At 42.3% G+C, this 21,110-nt stretch overlaps 1 protein-coding gene across 3 annotated transcripts in view; it reads left to right on the top strand.

The window, feature by feature from the left end:
• The window catches only part of UBAP2 (ubiquitin associated protein 2), a 132,993-nt gene that overhangs the window by 30,351 nt on the left and 81,532 nt on the right, over nucleotides 1-21,110 (top strand). For all 3 annotated transcript variants that reach the window (XM_021691778.2, XM_021691777.2, XM_044920772.1), the window contains exon 2: nucleotides 14,560-14,699. In XM_021691778.2, the coding sequence (XP_021547453.1) occupies nucleotides 14,601-14,699 (99 nt within the window). In that variant the 5' untranslated portion in view covers nucleotides 14,560-14,600. The remainder of the gene's footprint in view (nucleotides 1-14,559; nucleotides 14,700-21,110) is intronic.

Raw genomic sequence — 21,110 nt, 5'->3', positions numbered from 1 at the left:
CCCCTGCTTGTGCTCTCTTTCTCTGTCAAATAAATGAATAAAATCTTTATTTTATTTATATATTTTTTTGAAAGGGTTGGAACACTTTTTCTGTTAAGGGCCAGGTAGTCAATATTTTCTGCCTTGCTTGTGTTAGAACTATTCAGTACTGCCATCGTAGTGCAAAAGTAGTCATAGACAATTTCGTAGAAATTGACTTTTTTCTGTTAGCTGGCATTTAGGTACATATACTTAATTTTTATCCATTGATTTTTTTTTGTGTGTATCTAGAAGTTTTGCTACAGGCCATAGCATAGAATTTTGAGGGGTTGAGCCAACTCATACATTGTTCGCTTGTTTATTTTGAGGAATATTTTGTCTGTGCTTCTGTATAAATGGGGATAGCAATAATATTTTTTAAGATTTATTTTTTATTTTATTTAAAAGATTATTTTTGTGAGAGCAAACGTGAGCAAGCATGAGCAGGGGTTGGGGCAGAGGGAGAAGCAGACTCCCTGCTGAGCATAGAGCCCGATGCTGGACTCGATCCCAGGACCCTGGGATCACGACCTGAGCTGAAAGCAGACACTTAACCGACTGAGCCACCCAGGCGCCCAAGATTTACTTATTATTTGAGAGAGAGAGAGAAAGTACGTGAGTGTGCTCAAGCAGGGGCGGGGGGGCAGAGGGAGAGGGAGAGACAGATCCCCAGCCGGCTCGACATTCAGTATAGAGCCTGAAATGGCCGGATATCATGACCCTGAGATCATGAGCTGAAACCAAGAGTTGGACACCCAACCGACTGAGCCACCCTAGTGCCCCAATATCTGTTCCTTAAGATTCTTTTTTTTTTTTTTAATGTTTTATTTATTTATTCATGAGAGTCAGAGAGAGAAAGAGAGAGGCAGAGGCAGAGGGAGAAGCAGGCTCCCTGCCTAGCAGGGTGCTTGATGTGGGACTCATCCCAGGATCCTGGGATCATGACCTGAGCCAAAGGCAGATGCTTAACCATCTGAGCCACCCAGGTGCCCCTATTCCTTAAGACTCTTGAGGTGTGCAGTAAGATAAAAAATATAAGACGTTTTGTAAACTAAAAAAAAAATGTTACTAAAATGGATTCTTAGAACTTTTTACATGTTCCCTACAGCTTGAAATGTTATGACCATTCTAAATTACAATTTTCACCTTGCCATATGTTACCTCTCTCCATTTTCAGCTTTTTCTTTAACCTGATAAAACAGTTATATTTAGCTATTGGAATTATATTTGTTTTGACATTTTCCAACTCTTTCTCCCACCATTTGTTTTGAAGTATCTGTTTTCTGGACGAAAGATTTATGCAAGTTCAGATGTCTTGAATAGCTAACTCTTGGGATTGTAACAGAGCCACACCAAATTCTTAGTAGGTTCTGCTTGGAAAAATGCTGGTTTTATACGTAATGCTTTCCCCATTTTAGGCCTTGGCAGTAGAGAGGGAAGTCCAGCTCTTTAAAAGAGGATCTTGAGCGGCGCCTGGGTGGCTCAGTTGTAAGCATCTGCCTTCAGCTCGGGTCATGATCCCAGGGTCCTGGGATCGAGCCCCGTGTCAGGCTCCCTGCTCTGTGGGAGGCCTGCTTCTCCCTCTCCTGCTCCCCCTGCTTTTGTTCCCTCTCTCGCTGTCTCTCTTTTTGTCTCTCATTCTGTCAAATAAATAAATAAAATTAAAAAATAAAAGTGGACCTTGAGTGGCAGCTTCTAGGCTTCCCTAAGGGTGTGCATAGCATACAGTCTTAAGGAAGATAGGTTGGACCATTTAGGGCTGCATTATAGGTTTCTGTCCTGGATATCCCATCCACGGAATCACCTTGTAAGTGGAATGGATTGTTAAATTCCAGTTATGTAGGCTCAACGTTGAAAAAAAATTTGACACGAAGTACATTGTTTCATGTGCCATATTTAGATCAGTTGATTCAAACAGATATTTGTAGGTCATAGATGGTTAGTTCCAATTTATACTCTGAAATGTGGTTTGGAGGGAAAGATGTATGCATTTTTTCACTAATTCTATTCGCCTAAAACAGCAGACTTTTAACATTAGCATTAATCGATAGCATCTGTATCATCTCAGCAGATCTTGGTAACAGCCATTTTCTCCAAAAGGACACAGGTAGTATAATGATTAGGTATTAAGATTAGGTGTAAGTTTTTTTTTGTTTGTTTGTTTAAGATTTTATTTATTTATTTGACAGAGAGACACTGCGCGAGAGGGAACACAAGCAGGGGGAGTGGGAGAGGGAGAAGCAGGCTTCCCGCAGAGCAGGGAGCCTGATGCGGGACTTGGTCCCAGGACCCTGGGATCATGACCTGAGCTGAAGACAGACGCTTAACGACTGAGCAACCCAGGCGCCCCTAGGTGTAAGTTTTTTGAGGGTCAGAGTATGAGTTTTCCCTTAATTTTTCCTTTGGGAGCAAAACAGGTGCCTTTTGTTTTTAGGGGAGCAGAGAAGAGAGCCCATATAAAAAGTGTGATAATTATGAGATTTGATTCATAACTAATTTATCAGTTATATTTTAAGTAATCTCTATACCCAGCGTGGGGCTTGAACTCATGACCCCTAGAGATTAAGAGTTGCATGCTCTACTGACTGAGTCAGCCAGGTGCCCTTGCAGTTACAATTTTAAATTTGCCTGATCAGGGATACCCTTAAGAATAAGGGCCCTAGGTTTAAGTATATTTTAGAGTTCTTCTAAGCTTTTTTTTTTTTTTTTAAGATACCATTTATTTGACAGAGACCCAGCGAGAGAGGGAACACAAGCAGGGGGAGTGGGAGAGGGAGAAACAGGCTTCCCGCAGAGCAGGGAGCCCGACACGGGGTTCGATCCCAGGACCCTGGGACCATGACCCGAGCTGAAGGCAGACACTTAACAACTGAGCCACCCAGGCTCCCCTAAACTTTTTTTTTTAAGCAGTCTCTACCCCCAACGTGGATCTCGAACTCCCAACCCAGAGATCAGCAGTCATGTGTTCTTCTGACTGAGCCAGCCAGGCCCCATGAGAGTACTTCTAATTTTTAGAGCATGGTTTTTAGCCTGGACATCCGTGGACATTGAGGGGGGTGGTGGAGTGGGGTTGTCTATTGCTTTGGGGAAGGGTATGAGAGATCTAAACCTACTGAAATTTTCACAAGGTAGAATTGTGCATGCATATGTGTTTTTCTGGGGGAAGAGTCCATACTTTTCACCAAATTGTCTAAGTACTTAATGACCCAGAAGGTTTAATGAGACTCAAAATACTAGAATGAAACACATCTTTATTTTTTTGAAGATTTTATTTATTTGAGAGAGAGCGAGCGCGCGCGTGAGCATGAATGGGGGGGAGGGGCAGAAGGAGAGGGAGAAGCAGGCTCCCCGCTGAGCAGGGAGCCCAATGGGGGGCTCAATCCCAGGACCCTGGGATCATGACTTGAGCCAAAGGCAGACACTTAACCGACTGAGCCACCCAGGCACCTAGAATGAAACACATATTTAATGAAAAACATTATTTAAGGGGCGCCTGGGTGGCTCACTGGGTTAAGCGTCTGCCTTTGGCTTAGGTCATGATCTTGGAGTCCTGGGATCAAGCACCGCATCAGGCTCTCTGCTCAGCGGGGAGTCTGCTTCTCCCTCTGCCTCTGCCCTCACTCTCTTGCATGCTCTCTCTCTCAAGCAAATAAATAAAATCTTAAAAATATATATATATTATTTAAACATGTTATTTTTACCTTTAGTGAGATTGTGAATCTTTTTTTTTTTTTTTTAAAGATTTTATTTATTTATTTGACAGAGAGAGACACAGCGAGAGAGGGAACACAAGCAGGGGGAGTGGGAGAGGGAGAAGTAGACTCCCCGCTGAGCAGGGAGCCCGATGCGGGGCTCGATCCCAGGACCCTGGGATCATGACCTGAGCTGAAGGCAGACGCTTAATGACTGAGCCACCCAGGCGCCCCTCAAATCAGTGTTTTACTTGGTAAACATGTCTGAGACCATGCATTCCTGGCTGCTAAGCACCATGGCGGACAGGGCTAGAAAGGTAACAGCTTTATTTTGAGCAGGGGGCAAAGACAGAGATTGTGAATCTTGCAGCTAGGATTGTAATAAGCTGGAGAGCCTTCTTTAGGAAGGATATTTTCAAATTTATTGAAGCTTATTGGAAAGGGCCCCAGTGGGCGCCTGGGTGGCTCAGTTGGTTGAGCGACTGCCTTCGGCTCAGGTCATGATCCTGGAGTCCCGGGATCGAGTCCCACATCGGGCTCCCTGCTCAGCAGGGAGTCTGCTTCTCCCTCTGACCCTCCCCCCTCTCATGTGCTCTCTCTCTCTCATTCTCTCTCTCAAATAAATAAATAAAATCTAAAAAAAAAAAAAAAAAAAAAAGAAAGGGCCCCAGTGTTAGAGGTAGGTATGAGCCCCTCTTCACCTGGTGACATCATCTATGCCTTGAATAAATGGACTCTTCTTTTCTTTTCTTTTCTTTTCTTTTATTTATTTATTTGATGGAGAGAGAGACAGCGAGAGAGGGAACACAAGCAGGGGGAGTGGGAGAGGGAGGAGAAGCAGGCCTCCTGCCGAGCAGGGAGCCCAGTGCGGGGCTCAATCCCAGGACCCTGGGATCATGACCTGAGCTGAAGGCAGACGCTTAACCGACTGAGCCACCCAGGTGCACCGAATAAATGGACTCTTGTTTAAAATCCAAATTCTTTTATTTTGTGGGATATTTCAGTTACCACATGGTAAATTTTTAAATTTTATTTATTTGTCAGTGAGAGAGAGAGCGCACAAGCAGTAGGGGGAGCGGCAGGCAGAGGGAGAAACAGGCTCCCCGCTGAGCAAGGAGCTGGATGTGGGACTCGATCCCAGGACTCTGGGATCATGCCCTGAGCTGAAGGCAGATGCTTAACCGACTGAGCCACCCAGGCATCCCTTGTGGATATTTCAACAAGGGGTTTATTCATCTTAACCCACATCTCCCTTGATTATTCAGTTAAATTGTGATTCTGAATTTCTGATGTTTGATCTGCTTTCATGGTTAATATGTGGATTAACGGCACTATATGTATATTCAGGATTTCTGCTTTCACTTGGGATCCTCTGTGTCACTCTTCAGTTCTTTTTACTTGTTTTCTATTGATTTCCCCTTATATTCACCTTAGTAGTTGTCACAAACCTTTGCCATTTTCTTATATTCCTCTACCCACCCCCCATCTAGTATTCCTTCTCTGCAGATGTTTTTGTCTATTTTACTAAAAATTAAAGACCAATACAACAAACTCTGTTGACTGTCTCTCCTAATCATAAAAATTGAGCTGCTCTTATGCTTCTCTTTTTCTTCATTCTGCTGGGTATGGTGACGGATCCCTCTTTTTCTCCAAGTGGATCATTTTCCTTCATTGCTGTCTCAAATGTGTTGCCTCTCAGTTATCTCTTCAGCCCATGCATAGGTGTCTCTCTCTTTTTTTTATTTAAAATTTTTAAAAAGATTTTTTAATTTATTTTTTTGAGAGAAAGAGAGAGCACATGTAGGGGGTAGGGGGCAGAGGAAGAGGGAGAAGTAGGTTTCTCGCTGACCAGGGATCCCAAGGCGAGGCAGGGCTCCATCCCAGGACCTGGAGATCATTACCTGAGCTGAAGGCAGTTGCTTAACTGACTGAGCCACCCAGGCGCCCCCTCTCTTTTTTAATTTTTTTTTTTTTTTTTTAGTAATCTCTGCACCCAACTTCAGGTGCAAAGTCACGACCTGGAGATCAGGACTTGCATGTTCTACACAGTGAGCCAGCCAGGTACCCCTAGGTCTCTTCTGTTCAGTAAATATGTATGTATTAAATTGTGCGTACCTCCCATGTTCGGCCCCAGAAGAATAAGGGTGATGGGACAGAAATAAACACTGTCCTCAAGGGGCTTAGCATATATTAGACTTGATCAGTGTTCTTCATCCTTTTTTTTTTTTTTTTTTTTTTAAGATTTTATTTGAGGAGAGCACAAGAGGGGGGAGGGTCAGAGGGAGAAGCAGATTCCCTGCTGAGCGGGGAGCCCAACGTGGGGCTCGATCCTGGGTCTTCAGGATCATGACCTGAACTGAAGGCAGACACTTAAACGACTGAGCCACCCAGGCGCCCCAGTGTTCTTCATCCTTGCAAAACTCTTCTTTGATGCTCTCTATCTCCTAGCTACCACGTCTTTCAAGTATGCTTAGTTTGCTGTCTCTCTTCCTCACTTACCTTGGCTTTTTCCTCATCACTTTTTTTTTTTTTTTTTTTACTGAAGCTGTATTGATAGTGGTCACCAGTGAAGACCTAGTTGGAGCCCCAATGGACATTCCATTCAGTGATTTAAAATTCTTGAAATTTAAAAGGTTTTACTTCCATGTTATTTTATTTTTTAAGATTTTATTTATTTGAGAGAGAGAGCGAGAGAGAGCACAAGCAGGGAAGAGAGCGAGAAGCAGGCCTCCCGTGAGCAGGGAGCCCAATGTGGGGCTTGATCCCAGGACCCTGGGATCATGACCTGAGCAGAAGGCAGACACTTAACTGACTGAGCCATCCAGGCGCATTTCCGTGTTATTTTAAATGATAATGTTGTTCAACATTGCTGTTTTTCTGAGTGTATATGACTATCCTGAAAAGTTAGGGAGGTGGTTAGGTGTGGTACAGATGGACTTCGGAGCTTGTTGCTGTGTGTCTTGTTTTCATAGTTAAGAGTTTTGTCTCTTCCAGCTTGCCCTCTTGCCACTGTTTTCCTAGTTTAGGATTATGAAGGCAATGGTTATTTCATAATATAGTATGTAGTTTGGTTTGTAGGCTCTGTACCCCAGGAAATACGCAGTTAGGGCTCCCTGTATTGCATCTTAATGGTCTATGTAGAACCTTTCTTAGCTTGCTTTCTTTCTTTTTTTTTAAGATTTTGTTTATTTATTTTAGAGATAGAGAATGCGAGCACGGGTAGGAGCAGATGGAGAGGGACAAGCAGATTCGACATTGAGCGCAGAGCTGGAGGCAGGGCTCGATCTCATGACCCTGAAGTCATGACCTGAGTGGAAATCGAGTTGGATGCTCAACCAACCAAGCCACCTAAGCTTCCCCCGAGTTTTATTTCTGATTCTTAAAATGGGAATTATGCCAAGTTCTGTAGAGTGTTGTTGAGGATTACTGGGAGTAATGTATATAAAATATTTAACTTGGTAGTCAGCACATAGTAAATTTCAATAAAACATTTTGTTGTTTTCAACATGTTCAGTATGTCCATAGTAATCCTTCACCTTGTTTGGAGTTATTCCTGAATCTCACTCTCCAGAAGCTGTCAGTTTCAACTCTTAGGTGTTTCTTATGCCTCCCTCCCGCCTTTTTTTCAGTTTATATGACACTTTCTTCTCTTCTATCCTCCCAGTATTATATAGTGATTTTTAGTTAGATCAGTATTCACTGTCTATATTATTATAACAATATAAATGTTATAGTTGAGCCATGTTGCACCCTTTTTTTTTTTTTAATTAACAATTGTTTTTTTTCCACCGTCCTTAGTTTTCTAGGTACCCACCACTGATTAACCTCTATACTTTCTTTCGTATGTGCAAATTCTAAGGGTTCTCAAAAACATTTTCTTGGAGGCATCTCTGTGGTTGCCCTCTTTCCTCTGATTAGAATTCATTGCTTCATAGGCCTCCTAATAGCTGTCTTCTTGATCTTTTTTTCACTGTCATTGGGGTGATCCTTCTCCTGTGTTGGACCCTGTTGGACCCCTTTGTTATCCCCCCCGCCCCGTTCTTGGCAACCAGTCACTTGTTTTCTATCACTGTAGTTTTGTCTTTTCCACAATGTCAAAATAAAATAGAATACTATTGAATCATAATGAATTTGAGGCTGGATTCTTTCACTTAATATATTTGAGGTTTATCTCTGTTGTGTTTATCAATACTTCATTCTTTTTTTATTGCTGAGAAATATTCCAACCATATGGTTGTGCTCCAGATAATTCAACCTTTGAAGGACATTGGCTTATTTTCGGTTTTAGGGGACTGAGTAAAGGTGCTATGAGTATTCAGATGGTTTTTCAGGAAAGTGGCCCATGGCCATTCCAAGCTGCAAGGGAGGCTGTGAAATTATGTATTTAGCTTTCTGCCCTCTTCACAAGAGGATCGCAAGGGAGAAATAGTATGTTGTGAATGGATATTGGTAGGTAATTCATCGTGTTAATTGTAAATAGCTTCTCCTTGGTTTGTTCTTTTGTTTTTGGTTGGTTCCTGGAGTGTCCTTATTTTCTGAGCTATTGCATATGTGTACACAACTTGGTTTTGTCTTTAAATTGATAGGTACTTTTTTTTTTTAAGATTTTATTTGTAGAGAGAGGGAGTGAGTGTGCAGGGGCAGGGACAAAGGGAGAGGAGAGAATCTCAAGCCGACTCCCTGCTGAGCACAGAGCCCAATGTGGGGCTTGATCTCATGACCTGAGCTGAAATCAAGAGTTGGAAGCTTAACCGACTGAGCCACCCAGGCGCCCCTAATTGGCATTTTAAAATTTTTATGGCATTTAAAAATACTAATTTATTTTCCAGAAAGTGCATTCGTGCAAGTGGGGGTGGAGGGGCAGAGATAGAGGGAGCGAGAGAATCCCAAGCCAACTCAATGCTCAGCGTGGACCCCAACACCGCGTTCTATCCCACAACCCCTAGATGATGACCTGAGCTGAAATCAAGAGTCAGATGCTCAACTGACAGAGCCACCCATGTGCCCCATTAAAAAAATTTTTTTTTTTTAAAGATTTTTTATTTATTTATCTGAGAGAGAGAATGGGAGACAGAGAGCATGAGAGGGGGAAGGTCAGAGGGAGAAGCAGACTCCCTGCCGAGCAGGGAGCCTGATGCGGGACTCGATCCTGGGACTCCAGGATCATGACCTGAGCCGAAGGCAGTCGCTTAACCAACTGAGCCACCCAGGCGCCCCCCAAAAAATTTTTTTTAAAGATCTGGTGATAGCAGAAGGGAGGGGCAGAGAGAGAGGGGAGAGAGTCTTAGGCAGACTCCACACAGAGACCTATACAAGATTTGATCCCGTGACCCCGAGATCACGACCTGAGCTGAAACCAAGAGTTGGACGCTCAACCATTTGTGCCACCCAGGTGTGCCCCTTGATTGGTATTTTTTTTAAACATTTATTATTATTAATTTTATTTGTTTATTTGACAGAGAGACAGTGAGCACAAGCATGGGGACCGGCAAAGGGAGAGGGAGAAGCAGGTTTCCCACTGAGCAGGGAGCCCGAAGCAGGGCTCCATCCCAGGACCTTGGGATCATGACCCGCCGAAGGCAGATGCTTAAGTGACTGAGCCACCCAGGCACCCCTATTATTTATTTTTTTAAAAGTAAGCTCCTTGCCCAATGTGGGCTTGAACTCATGACTCTGAGATTTGTTTGCTCTATAAACTGAGCCAGCCAGGCATCCCCCCCATTTTTTTTAGATTTTATTTATTTTTTGAAAGATTTTATTTATATGAGAGAGAGAAGAGAGCGCACGTGCGAGTGAGGGAGCACAAGTGGGGTGAGGGGCAGAGGGAGAAGCAGACTCCCTGCTGAGCAGGGAGCCCTGTGAGGGGCTTGACCCCGGGACCCCAGGAGCATGCTCTGAGCCGAAGGCAGATGTTTAACTGACTGAACCACCCATGCACCCCTAGGTTTTATTTTTAAGTAATTACTGCACTCATTGTGGGGCTGGAAGCCATAGCCCCAAGATCAAGAGTCACATGCTCTACTGATTGAGCCAGCCAGATGTCCCACTTGGTATTTTTGCCGAGTGTAGAATTTGGGCTTGGAAATGAAACTTTTAAGGCATTGCTGCATTGTTTTTAAAAATTGAGGTAAAATATACAAAATAAAATTTGCTCTTTTAACAGCTTTAAAGTGTACATTTCTCTGGAATTAAGTACATTCAGATGGTTTTGTGATCAGCACTACCATCTTTCTTTAGAACTTTTTATCTTCCCAGAAATTTCAAAACCATTAAGCAGAACTCCCCAGTCCCTCCAACTCTGAGCCCCTGGTGACCACTTTCAGATTTGACTATGAATTTTTAAAAAGATTTATTTATTTAATTTGTTTTTAATAGATTTTATTTATTTATTTGAAAGAGAAAGAGCACAAGCAGGGGAAGGGCAGAGTGGAGAGGGAGAAGCAGGCTCCCCACTGAGCAGAGAGCCCGATGTGGGGCTCGATCCCAGCACCTTCGGGTCACCAGCTGAAGGCAGATGCTTAACTTACTTGAGCCACACAGGTTCCCCTAAGATTTATTTCAGAGAGAGACAATGGGGGGGTACAAGGGGGGCACAGGGAGAGGAGAGAGAGAATCCCAAGCAGACTCCGCATTGAGTGCAGAACCTGAATCTTAGGGTCCTGAGATCATAACCTGAGCCAAAACCAAGAGCTGGACACCTAACCGACTGTGCCACCCAGGTGCTCCTTGACTATGAATTTGACTTATTGTAGGGGTGCCTGGGGGCACAGTTGGTTAAGTGTACGAAACTTGGTTTCGGCTTAAGTCAGGATCCTAAGGGTCGTACTCAGTGTGGTATCTGCTTGAGACTCTCTCTACCCTTCCTCAATGCTCACTCTCACTCATGCTCTTTCTCTCTCTCATAAATAAATCTTTGAATTTGACTATTGTAGGTAACTCATATAAGTAGAGTCATGGAGTATTTTTCCTTTTGTGACTGGCTTATTTTACTTAGCATAATGCTCCTGGTTCATCCATATGTAGCATGTGTCAGAATTTTCTTCTTTTTTGGGACACCTGGCTGGTTCAGCCTGTGGATCTCCAAGTCATGAGTTCAAGCCCCATGTTAGGTGTAGAGCCTACTAAAAAAAAAAAAAAAAAGAAAATTTCTTCCCTTTTTTTTTTTTTTAAAGATTTTATTTATTCATGAGAGATGGGGGGTGGTGCAGAGGGAGAAGCAGGCTCCCAAGGAGCAGGGAGCCCGATGCAGGACTTGATCCCAGGACCTTGGAATCATGATCTGAGCTGAAGGCATATGCTTAACCAACTGAGCCAGCCAGGCACCCCTATTATTCAGCCTTAAGAAGGAAGAAAATTTGGGCGCCTGGGTGGCTCAGTTGGTGGAACATGTGACTCTTGATCTCAGGGTTGTGAGTTCAAGCCCCACATAAAAACTAAAAAATAGGGGCGCCTGGGTGGCTCAGTCGTTGGGTGTCTGCCTTTGGCTCAGGTCATGATCCCAGGGTCCTAGGATCGAGCCCCGCATCGGGCTCCCTGCTCCGCGGGAAGCCTGTTTCTCCCTCTCCCTCTCCCCCTGCTTGTGATCCTGCTCTCGCTGTGTCTCTCTCTGTCAAATAAATAAATAAAATCTTTAAAAAAAAAACAAAACTAAAAAATAAAAATAAAAAAACCCAGAATATTACTCAGCCTCTTATGTATTCTACATTTTGCTTATCCATTTATCTCTTGGTAGAAACTTGGGTTGCTTTCACTTTTTAGCTATTGGGTATAATAGTGCTATAAACATGGGTATACAAATACCTCATTGACACCTCACTTTTAGTTTTTTTTTTTTGTATATACTCAGAAGTGGAATTGCTGAATGAGATAGTATTTTTTTTTTTTAAAGATTTTATTTATTTATTTGAGAGAGAGAATGAGATAGAGAGTACATGAGAGGGGGGAGGGTCAGAGGGAGAAGCAGACTCCTTGCCGAGCAGGGAGCCCGATGCGGGACTCAATCCTGGGACTCCAGGATCATGACCTGAGCCGAAGGCAGTCGCTGAACCAACTGAGCCACCCAGGCGCCCGAGATAGTATTTTTTTTTTTTGAGGTAGCTATACTGTTTTCCGTACTGGCTGTTCCATTTTACATTTCCACTAGCAGTATACAAGGGTTACAGTTTCTCTGCATCCTGTCCAAAATTTAATTCCTGTTTTTATTTTTATTGATTGGGTTTTAAGGATTTTATTATAGAGAGTGTGAGAGAGAGAGAGATCATGAGCAGGGGTGAGGGGTAGAGGGAGAAGCAGACTTCCCAGTGAGCAGGGAGCCTGATGCGGGACTCGATCCCAGGACCCTGGGATCATGACCCGAGCTAAGGCAGATGCTTAACCTACTGAGCCTCCCAGGCACCCTATTTATTTTTTCAAAGATTTTATTTATTTGAGAGAGAGAACATGAGTTGGGGGGAGGGGCAAAGGGGGAGAGAAGCAGACTCCCTGCGGAGCAGAAAGCCAGATGGTGGGGCTCCATCCCAGGACCCCTAGATCACGAAGGCAGACGCCCAGCTGACTGATCCACCCAGGTACCCCTAATTTCTATTTTTAATTCTTATTGTAGAGGGCGCCTGAGTGGCTCAGTCGTTAAGCATCTGCCTTTGGCTCAGGTCATGATCCCAGGGACCTGGGATCCAGCCCCGCATCGGGCTCCCTGCTAGGCGGGAAGCCTGCTTCTCCCTCTCCCTCTGTCTCTCCCCCACTCATGCTCTGTTTGTCTCTCTGTATCTTTGTGTCTCAAATGAATAAATAAAATCTTAAAAAAAAAAAAATAGTGGTAAAATAAATACTGGTTAAGAACAATTGGTGATGTTTGAGATTTTTGTTTAGAATTGCTATAATCATAAACCATAGACTTTTATTTCTTTATTTTTAAGATTTTATTTTTATTTATTTTTCTGTTTTTTAAAGATTTTATTTACTTATTTGACAGAGAGAGACAGCGAGAGAGGGAACACAAGCAGGGGGAGTGGGAGAGGGAGAAGCAGGCTTCCCGTGGAGCAGGGACCCTGATGCAGGGCTCGATCCTAGGGCCCTGGGATCATGACCTGAGCCGAAGGCAGATGTTTAATGACTAAGCCACCCAGGTGCCCCTGTTTTTTAAAGATTTTATTTGTTTTTTCATGAGATACACAGAGAGAGGCAGAGGCAGAGAGAAGCAGGCTCCCTGTGGAGCAGGGAGGCCATTGTGGAACTCGATCCCAGGACCCTGGGATCATGACCTGAGCCAAAGGCAGACGCTTAACTGACTGAGCCACCCAGGCACCCTTTTAATTTTATTTTTTAAAGAGATTTATTTTAGAGCACAAGTGAGAGTGTGGGTGGGGAGGAGGGGGGAAGAGAGAGAGAGTTTTAAGCAGACTGCGTGCTGAGCATAAAGTCCCACATGGGGCTCAATCTCACGACCCTGAGATCACGACCTGAACTAAAATAAAAACCCAGGTGCCCCTAAGATTTTATTTTATTTTTAATTTTTTTATTATTATTTATTTATTTATTTATTTTTTAAAAGATTTTATTTATTTATTGGAGAGAGAGAGAATGAGAGACAGAGAGCATGAGAAGGAGGAAGGTCAGAGGGAAAAGCAGACTCCCTGCTGAGCAGGGAGCCCGATGCGGGACTCGATCCCGGGACTCCAGGATCATGACCTGAGCCGAAGGCAGTCGCCCAACCAACTGAGCCACCCAGGCACCCTATTTTTTATTTTTAAAGATTTTATTTATTTATTTGCGAGAGAGAGAGAGTGAGAGAGAGAGCACAAGCCATGAGGCGGGTGGGATGGGGGAGAGGCAGAGGGAGAAGCAGACTCCCTGCAGAGCAGGGAGCCCGATGTGGGACTCGATCCTGGAATTCCAGGATCATGACCTGAGCCAAAAGCAGTTGCTTAACCAACTGAGCCACCCAGTCGCCCCAAGATTTTATTTTTTGTTTTTATTTGAGAGAGAGAGAGCATGAGCTGGGGGAGAGGCAGACTTCCCACTGAGTAGGGAGCCTGATGGCAGGGCTCGATCCCAGGACCCTGAGATCATGACCTGAGCCGAAGGCAGACACTTAACTGACTGAGTCACCCAGGCATCCGTAAGATACTATTTTTAAGTAATCTTTTTTTTTTTTTAAGATTTTATTTATTTATTTGACAGAGACACAGTGAGAGAGGAACACAAGCAGGGGGAGTGGAAGAGGGAGAAGCAGGCCTCCCGCTGAGCAGGGAGCCTGGTGCGGGGCTCGATCCCAGGACGCTGGGATCATGACCTGAGCCGAAGGCAGGCGCCCAACGACTGAGCCACCCAGGCGCCCCTATTTTTAAGTAATCTATGCACCCAGTATCGGACTCGAACTCATAACCCTGAGATCAAGAGTTGTACACTCCACTGTCTGAGTCAGCCAGGTGCCCCAACCATAGACTTTTAGATTGCATTAGTAAAATTGGCTTAATTGTTACTAGGAAAATGTAAAATCCTAATGGGTTGTTTCTTGAGAATTGTGGTGCTTTGTTTTGTTTTTTAAGCTTTTATTTATTTATTTGAGAGAAAAAGAGCATGCACAGGGGTAGAGGCAGAGGGAGAGAGAGAGGGAGAAGCAGACTCCCCAATGAGCAGGGAGCCTGAAGTGGGGCTCGATCCCAGGACCCTGGGATCATGACTTGAGCCGAAGGCAGGAGCTTAACCCACTGAGCCACCCAGGTGCCCCGAGAATTTGTGTTTTGGAGACCTGTTAATGTTTTGTCTCGTGTTTTCTTCTTATTCCTGAATTTTATTCTTATACTATGATTTGGAAGTTTTGCTTACTACCATGCCTGCTTTCTTGCAGATTTTCTATTTTGTACATACGTTATTTTGTATATACTGTATATGATGACTTCGGTGAGCAGTGACCGTTCCCGAGGTGCTCGGGAAAAAACACAAATTTCAGCGACACAGGCATCACAACTACAGAAACAAGTAGTACAGGTAAGTTTTTGTGGAACTCTCGTGTAGAGTTATGTTAATTAGGGAGCACATACTCTCCTTTGTTGGATACCTTAGGATTTTGAATCTTGTTTTTATTCATTTTTCTTTTTTTAAAGATTTTATTTATTAGAGAATGAGAGTGAGAGCATGAAGGGGGAGGGTCAGAGGGAGAAGCACACTTCCCGCCCAGCAGTGAGCCCGATGCGGGACTTGATCCTGGGACTCCAGTATCATGACCTGAGCCGAAGGCAGAGACTTAACTGACTGAGCCACCCAGGTGCCCCCAAATCGAGCATTTTATACACGTTTTTGACTAGATTTGCAAACCCTTTTTCAGAGGCCCATCATAAATTTCAGATTGACGATTTGATTATACTTTGACAGCTAATTACAAGTACTTTTTTATAATCAGTCATAACCAAGTGCCCTGTTGATGTTAAGGGAGTAAGGGAGACAGAGTAGACTCTATTGTTGCTTTACATTTTTCTGTATAAGGTTAGCCTTAAATTTTGCTTCTATCAATAGACTTAAAACTCTGCTGTTCAGTGCTTGTTCCTAAATACATTTACCCCGATAATTATTCACAACTGATATGAAAGACTACCTCTTGTTGGAAAAATTTTGACTTTTTATACTAGACCCTCCTTTTGTAGGTGAATGCTTAAGAGGCTATTCATGAAACTTTGTTTTTTTAAGATTTTATTTATTTATTTGACAGAGAGACACAGCGAGAGAGGGAACACAAGCAGGGGGAGTGGAAGAGGGAGAAGCAGGCTTCCCGTGGAGCAGGGACCCCCGATGCGGGGCTCGATCCCAGGACCCTGGGATCATGACCTGAGCCTAAGGCAGACGCTTAATGACTGAGCCACCCAGGTGCCCCATTCATGAAACATTTTCTTATCAAAGAAGAAATACAATTTATGAGTAATCATAGGTGCAACCCTGTTTATAATCAAATATAAAATAAAACAACATTTTGTTGTTGTTCATCCAATCAGTCAAGATTAAAAGTGTAATCTTTTAGGGGTGCCTGGCTGGCTCAGTCAGTGGAGCATGCGGCTCTTGATCTCACATTGTAAGTTTAAGCACCACATTGGGTGTAGACTTTACTTCAGAATAAAATCTTTTTTTTTTTTAAGTGTAATCTTTTAGGGTTGCTGGGTGGCTCAGTTGGTTAAGCGTCTGCCTTTGGCTCGGGTCATGATCCCAGGGTTCTGGGGTGGAGCCCACCATTGGCCTCCCTGCTCAGTGGGGAGCCTGCTTCTCCCTCTTGCCCCTGCTTATTCTCTCTCTCTCAAATAAATAACATCTTTTAAAAAAACTAAAAAAGAAAAAAAAGTGTAATCTTTTAAAGAGGGCCAAATGAAATGTTGGGAATGTAAATTGTTTCTGTCTCCCACCCAAGTAGAGTCCTTGGGCTGATTTCCAGTGAATCAGTCTCCAGACTGGAGGAGGGAGGGCTCTCTTCCTCTCAAGGGTTGTTGTCACTAATAGTTTTCCATGGGCACTTTGGGGACGGCTCATTTTATGTACGTAGATGAAAAACTGCCCACTGAGCTGTGGGAAGGATTCTTAGACCTTTACATTCCTAGTTTTCCTTTTTAAAAAAGTATGGTGAGAATTTCTCAGAAAAGCAGTATGAATAACATTGTTCATGTTCATTTATGCATGAATCCCATTCTAGGAAGTATTTCCTAAGGAAGCAACCTTAAACTGGGGGTGGGGGTAGCGCTTTATTCTGTAAGATGTTTTTTGCCCAGTTCTAAATGTCCAAAGGTAGGTTATCTCAGAACACCTCTATCAGAGCAGAGGGATGTAAGAGAGAAGACCATTAACTCTTAGATTCTGAATAAAGTGGGTCTGTCACTTTACCACCTAGATGAATTACTTAAGTCTCTTTGAACCTCACTTAAAAAGAAAAAAACCCAAAAAACATGCTTTGAGATTTAAATAAGAATAGTACACATAATTCCTGAATATCCTTCATCCAGATCTCCCAGATATTAACATTTTTACCATGTTTATATTTTTCTCCTTCCTCCAAAAAAGAAACTACATACAGTTTTTCCCCACAGCCTTTTGAGAGTAAGTTGTAGATGTGGTAAATACTGAGTACTTCAGTATGTTATTTGTCAAAGACATAAGTACAGAACAGTTATTAAAAAATTAGGAAATCAACTCATGTAATCTACAGACTATATTACTGTAGTCCCAGTTGTCTCAATAATGTCCTTTTTTTAGCTAATTAAGTCCTTTATCAGACATTGTATTCAGATGTCTGTTCTCTTCATTTTTTTTTTTTTTTTTAAAGATTTTATTTATTTGAGAGAGAGAGACACAGCCAGAGCAGGAACACAAGCAGGGGAAGTGGGAGAGGGAGAAGCAGGCTTCCCGCGGAGCAGGGAGCCTGATGGTGGGGCTCGATCCCAGGACCCTGGGATTATGACCTGAGCCGAAGGCAGACGCTTAATGACTGAGCCACCCAGGCACCCCTCTTCAGTCATTTTTAATGTGGAACTTCCTTTCCTCTGGTTCATAACATTGACCCATTTGAAGAATATAGGGCAGTTACTTTGTAGAATACCTATCAGTTTTAGTTTGTCTGAGATACTCAGAATTACGCTTTTTTGAAGATTTATTTTATTTTATTATTTTTTTAAGATTTATTTATTATTTGAGAGAGAGTGCGCAGAAGTAGGGGGTAGGGGCAGAGGGAGAAGCAGACTCCCCGCTGAGCAGAGAGCCAGATTCGAGACTCGATCCCTGGGTTCTAGGATCACAACCCGGAGCTAAAGGCAGACACTTAACCGACTGAGTCACCCAGGCACCCCAGAACTCCAGATTTTTAAAATGTGACATGGAGGGGCGCCTGGGTGGCTCAGTCGGTTGAACGTCTGCCTTTGCTTTGGGTCCTGGGATCCACAGAGGTGGGCTCCCTGCTCAGCAGGGAGTCTGCTTCTCCCCTCTCCCTCTGCCCCTCCACCTGCTGCTTTCTCTCCCTCCCTCCCTCTGTCCCTCTCCTAAATAAATTAAAGAAAAGTGACTTTTCAGGATGGTTGTAAGGAATTAGAAATGGTGTAGGTTGTATTCAGGAATTGTTAACCTTTACTCATTGTATATTCCACATAAGTTATGAAGTGATTATAATACCGTTTGAAATTATGTTGGAAAATGCCTGGTTCCTGATCAACTGAGACAGGACCCAAAATTATAGTATAGAACGACTGTTAAAACAAGAAAAAAAAAAAAAGACAAGTAGATTATGTTAATAATGTTTAACTTTGGGTGGTAGGCATAAGGATGATTAAAAAAATCGTACTTCATTATATTTTCCAAATTTTTTCATTGGCAAATACAACAAAAAATATTTGGCTTACATAGAAAAGTTGTCAATACATTCTTCACTGTGAAAGTAGCTTAGCTCTGGGGCGCCTGGCTGGCTCAGTCATGGAGCATGCAACTCTTGATTTCAAGGTTGTGAGATCAAGCCCTAGGGGGCGTGGAGTTTACCTAAAAAAATTAGGAGGAAAAAAAAGAAGAAAGTAGCTTAGCCTATTATAAGCCAAGTGAATGGAAGTAATGCTGCTTTTCTTGGCAAGACCTGACAGTTGGGTGGTGGATGTCACTAGTGTTTGTCATAGGGTAGGGTGCAGTCACCTTGTTTAACTTCAAATTATCAGTTGATTTTGCTTTTTCCTCTGATTTTTCAAGTTGTACAGATTTCTTGACATTTCCTAGAGGTTGTCTGACAAGTTTCCTGTCTTAGTTGAATTTATGTTTGGGGTTTTCTTTATCGCATATTTAATGTAATTTTCTTGGCTAGGTTAGTCACCAAAGGTAAAAAATATTTAAAGTTCTGATTTAAAATGCTTTTTATTTCATTAATATGATAGGCTAGTACTGCAGTACTGTAGTTGTTAAACATCTGTTAAATGCATCAGGTCCGCTTTCAGAAGTTATGTCTAAATGGCCCTCTTAGGAAGAATACAGATGATATCACTGAAGAGAAATGCAAAGAATATTTGAGTCTAATACTTAAGCTGAGAAAATTAAGTCTGAATAAATTAGTAATTGGTATTTACCTAATGTATGACTTTACATTTTATTATAATTATTATTTTTTTCAAAGATTTATTTACTTGACAGAGAGAGACACAGTGAGAGAGGGAACACAAGCAGGGGGAGTGGGAGAGGGAGAAGCAGGCCTCCCGCCGAGCAGGGAGCCCGATGTGGGTCTCGATCCCAGGGCCCTGGGATCATGACCTGAGCCGAAGGCAGACGCTTAATGACTGAGCCATCCAGGCACCCCTTTACATTTTATTTTTTATTTTTAGGTATGTATGTGTAATTTTAAAGTAGAATCCACACTCAACATGGGGCTTGAACTCCAGATCCTGAGATCAAGATTTGCATGCTCTACTAACTGAGCCAGCCAGTGGTCCCTTAACTTTACATTTTAGAAATTTGGAGGTGAAACAATATAAAATGAAAATGTAAAAAATATGTGGAAGCCCCAGACTGTTACCTATAGCAAAACGCTATTACTAATAACTATTCTTAAAATCTTAAGTGAAAGTCTGTGAATTCAAGTGTTTTCTTGCTAATACTTTGTAAGATAGTTTAATAGAGTCAGGGGAAGCATTTTGTGTGTGTGTGTAACTTGGTACATTAAGGAATCAAACGCAGTTCTCAGGCCAGCAAATTTAAATATTGCTGCTTTCAGATCTATTATTAGTGACTGTCCCCCCCACCCCCCCCCATTACTTTTAATCCCATACCCATTTCAGAAAGATACTACAGCCAGAGTCCCTGGTTTTATGTGTGTCTTGTACTCTGTGACATTGCTGTGTGTTATATTTTCTGTCTGAAATGTCTTGAACCAAGCACATTCTTTTTTTTTTTTTTTTTTTTTAAGATTTTATTTTTTTATTTGTCAGAGAGAGATGGAAAGCACAAGCAGGGGAAGCATGACAGGAAAGAGGGAGAAGCAGGGTGAAGTGTTGAAATTTTCCCCCCTAACATTTTATTAGGAAGATGTTCAAATACAGAGAGTCTTTGAAAAGAGTTGTATGGTGAACACCCATACACTCAAAATTAGCTTTTTTTTTTTTTTAAGATTTTATTTATTTGAGAGAGGGAGACAGAGATAGCAAGAGAGAGCACAAGCAGGGAGGAGAGGGAGAAGTAGGCTCCCCACGGAGCAGTTAGCCCGATGCGGGGCTTGATCCCAGTCTTCAAGTATAAAATGACAGAAAAAAACATCATCTTCCGTTATATCCCTTCCTTCTTATGGCAACCACACTAGCCTAGACCCTCATTACTATATTCTTAGACTGATAAAATAGGTTCCTCCCTAGCTTGGAGGCAGTGTGATTGATACACTCGGCACTACATACCTGTGGTAGTTAGGAACCCTATGCCTTTAACACCCAGCATAAAGTGTTAGTAAATTGCTTAGGGGACACTATGGTGTTGAACTGTACTACCATGTCTAAGATCTTTCCTAGCAATAAAATTGAAGCTCCACTTCATGATTTAATAATCTTTATAATAGGAACTTTTTTTTATCTTATGGAAGGATAATGCTTCAGGGATGAAGAATTTCATGATGGCTGCTTGCCAGATTGTTGTTGGCCCTTTCCTGTATAACAGTTTTTCTGAAGTTTGCATGCATATTGTAAGGGTGTATATTTGGACATTTTCCATCTTTATATATGTATGCTCCTACCTTCCTTGCTTAATTGCCTCAGGACTTTCCTTGTCTAATTGCTTTAATTAGACCCTCCAGTACAAAAGGTTAGAACAGACACCTTGTTTTGTTCTTGATATTAGGGGGAAAGCTTTCATTTGTCTTTCACTGTTAAGTATGTTGTTAGCTGTGGTTTTTGTAGTTGCCTTTATTAGGTTGAGGAAGTTCCCTTCTATTTCTGATTTGTTGACTCCTTGTTATCATGAAACGATGTTGGATTTTATCAAATGCTTTTTCTGTGTCTTCTGAAATATTCATGGGGTGTTGTTATTTTATTAATATGATCTATTACATTGTTCAGATGTTAAACAACCTTGAATTATTGGGATAAACCTTACTTGGTAATTGTATATAATCCTTTGTGTATGTTGCTGGTTTGCTAGGATTTTGTGAAAGATTTTTTCATCCATAGTGGTATTTTTCTGTAGATGTCTTTTCTTGTGATGTTTTTGATTTTGGTATCAGGATAATGCTGACCTTATAGAATGAGTTAGGAAGTGTTCCCTTCTATATTTTTTGGAAGAGTTTGTAAAGAATTGGTATGCATGTTAATTCCTTCATCATTTGGAAGAATTTACCATTGAAGCCATCTGGCCCTGGGCTTTTCTTTGTGGGAACTTTTTATTTATTTATTTTAAGTTGGCTCCACAACCAACATGGGA

The sequence above is a fragment of the Neomonachus schauinslandi genome, chromosome 13, assembly GCF_002201575.2.
Source record: "Neomonachus schauinslandi chromosome 13, ASM220157v2, whole genome shotgun sequence".
NCBI classification, from domain to species: Eukaryota; Metazoa; Chordata; class Mammalia; order Carnivora; family Phocidae; genus Neomonachus; species Neomonachus schauinslandi.
The sequence above is the reverse complement of the archived record's forward strand: the minus strand, read 5'-3'. Positions and strand labels throughout refer to the sequence as shown.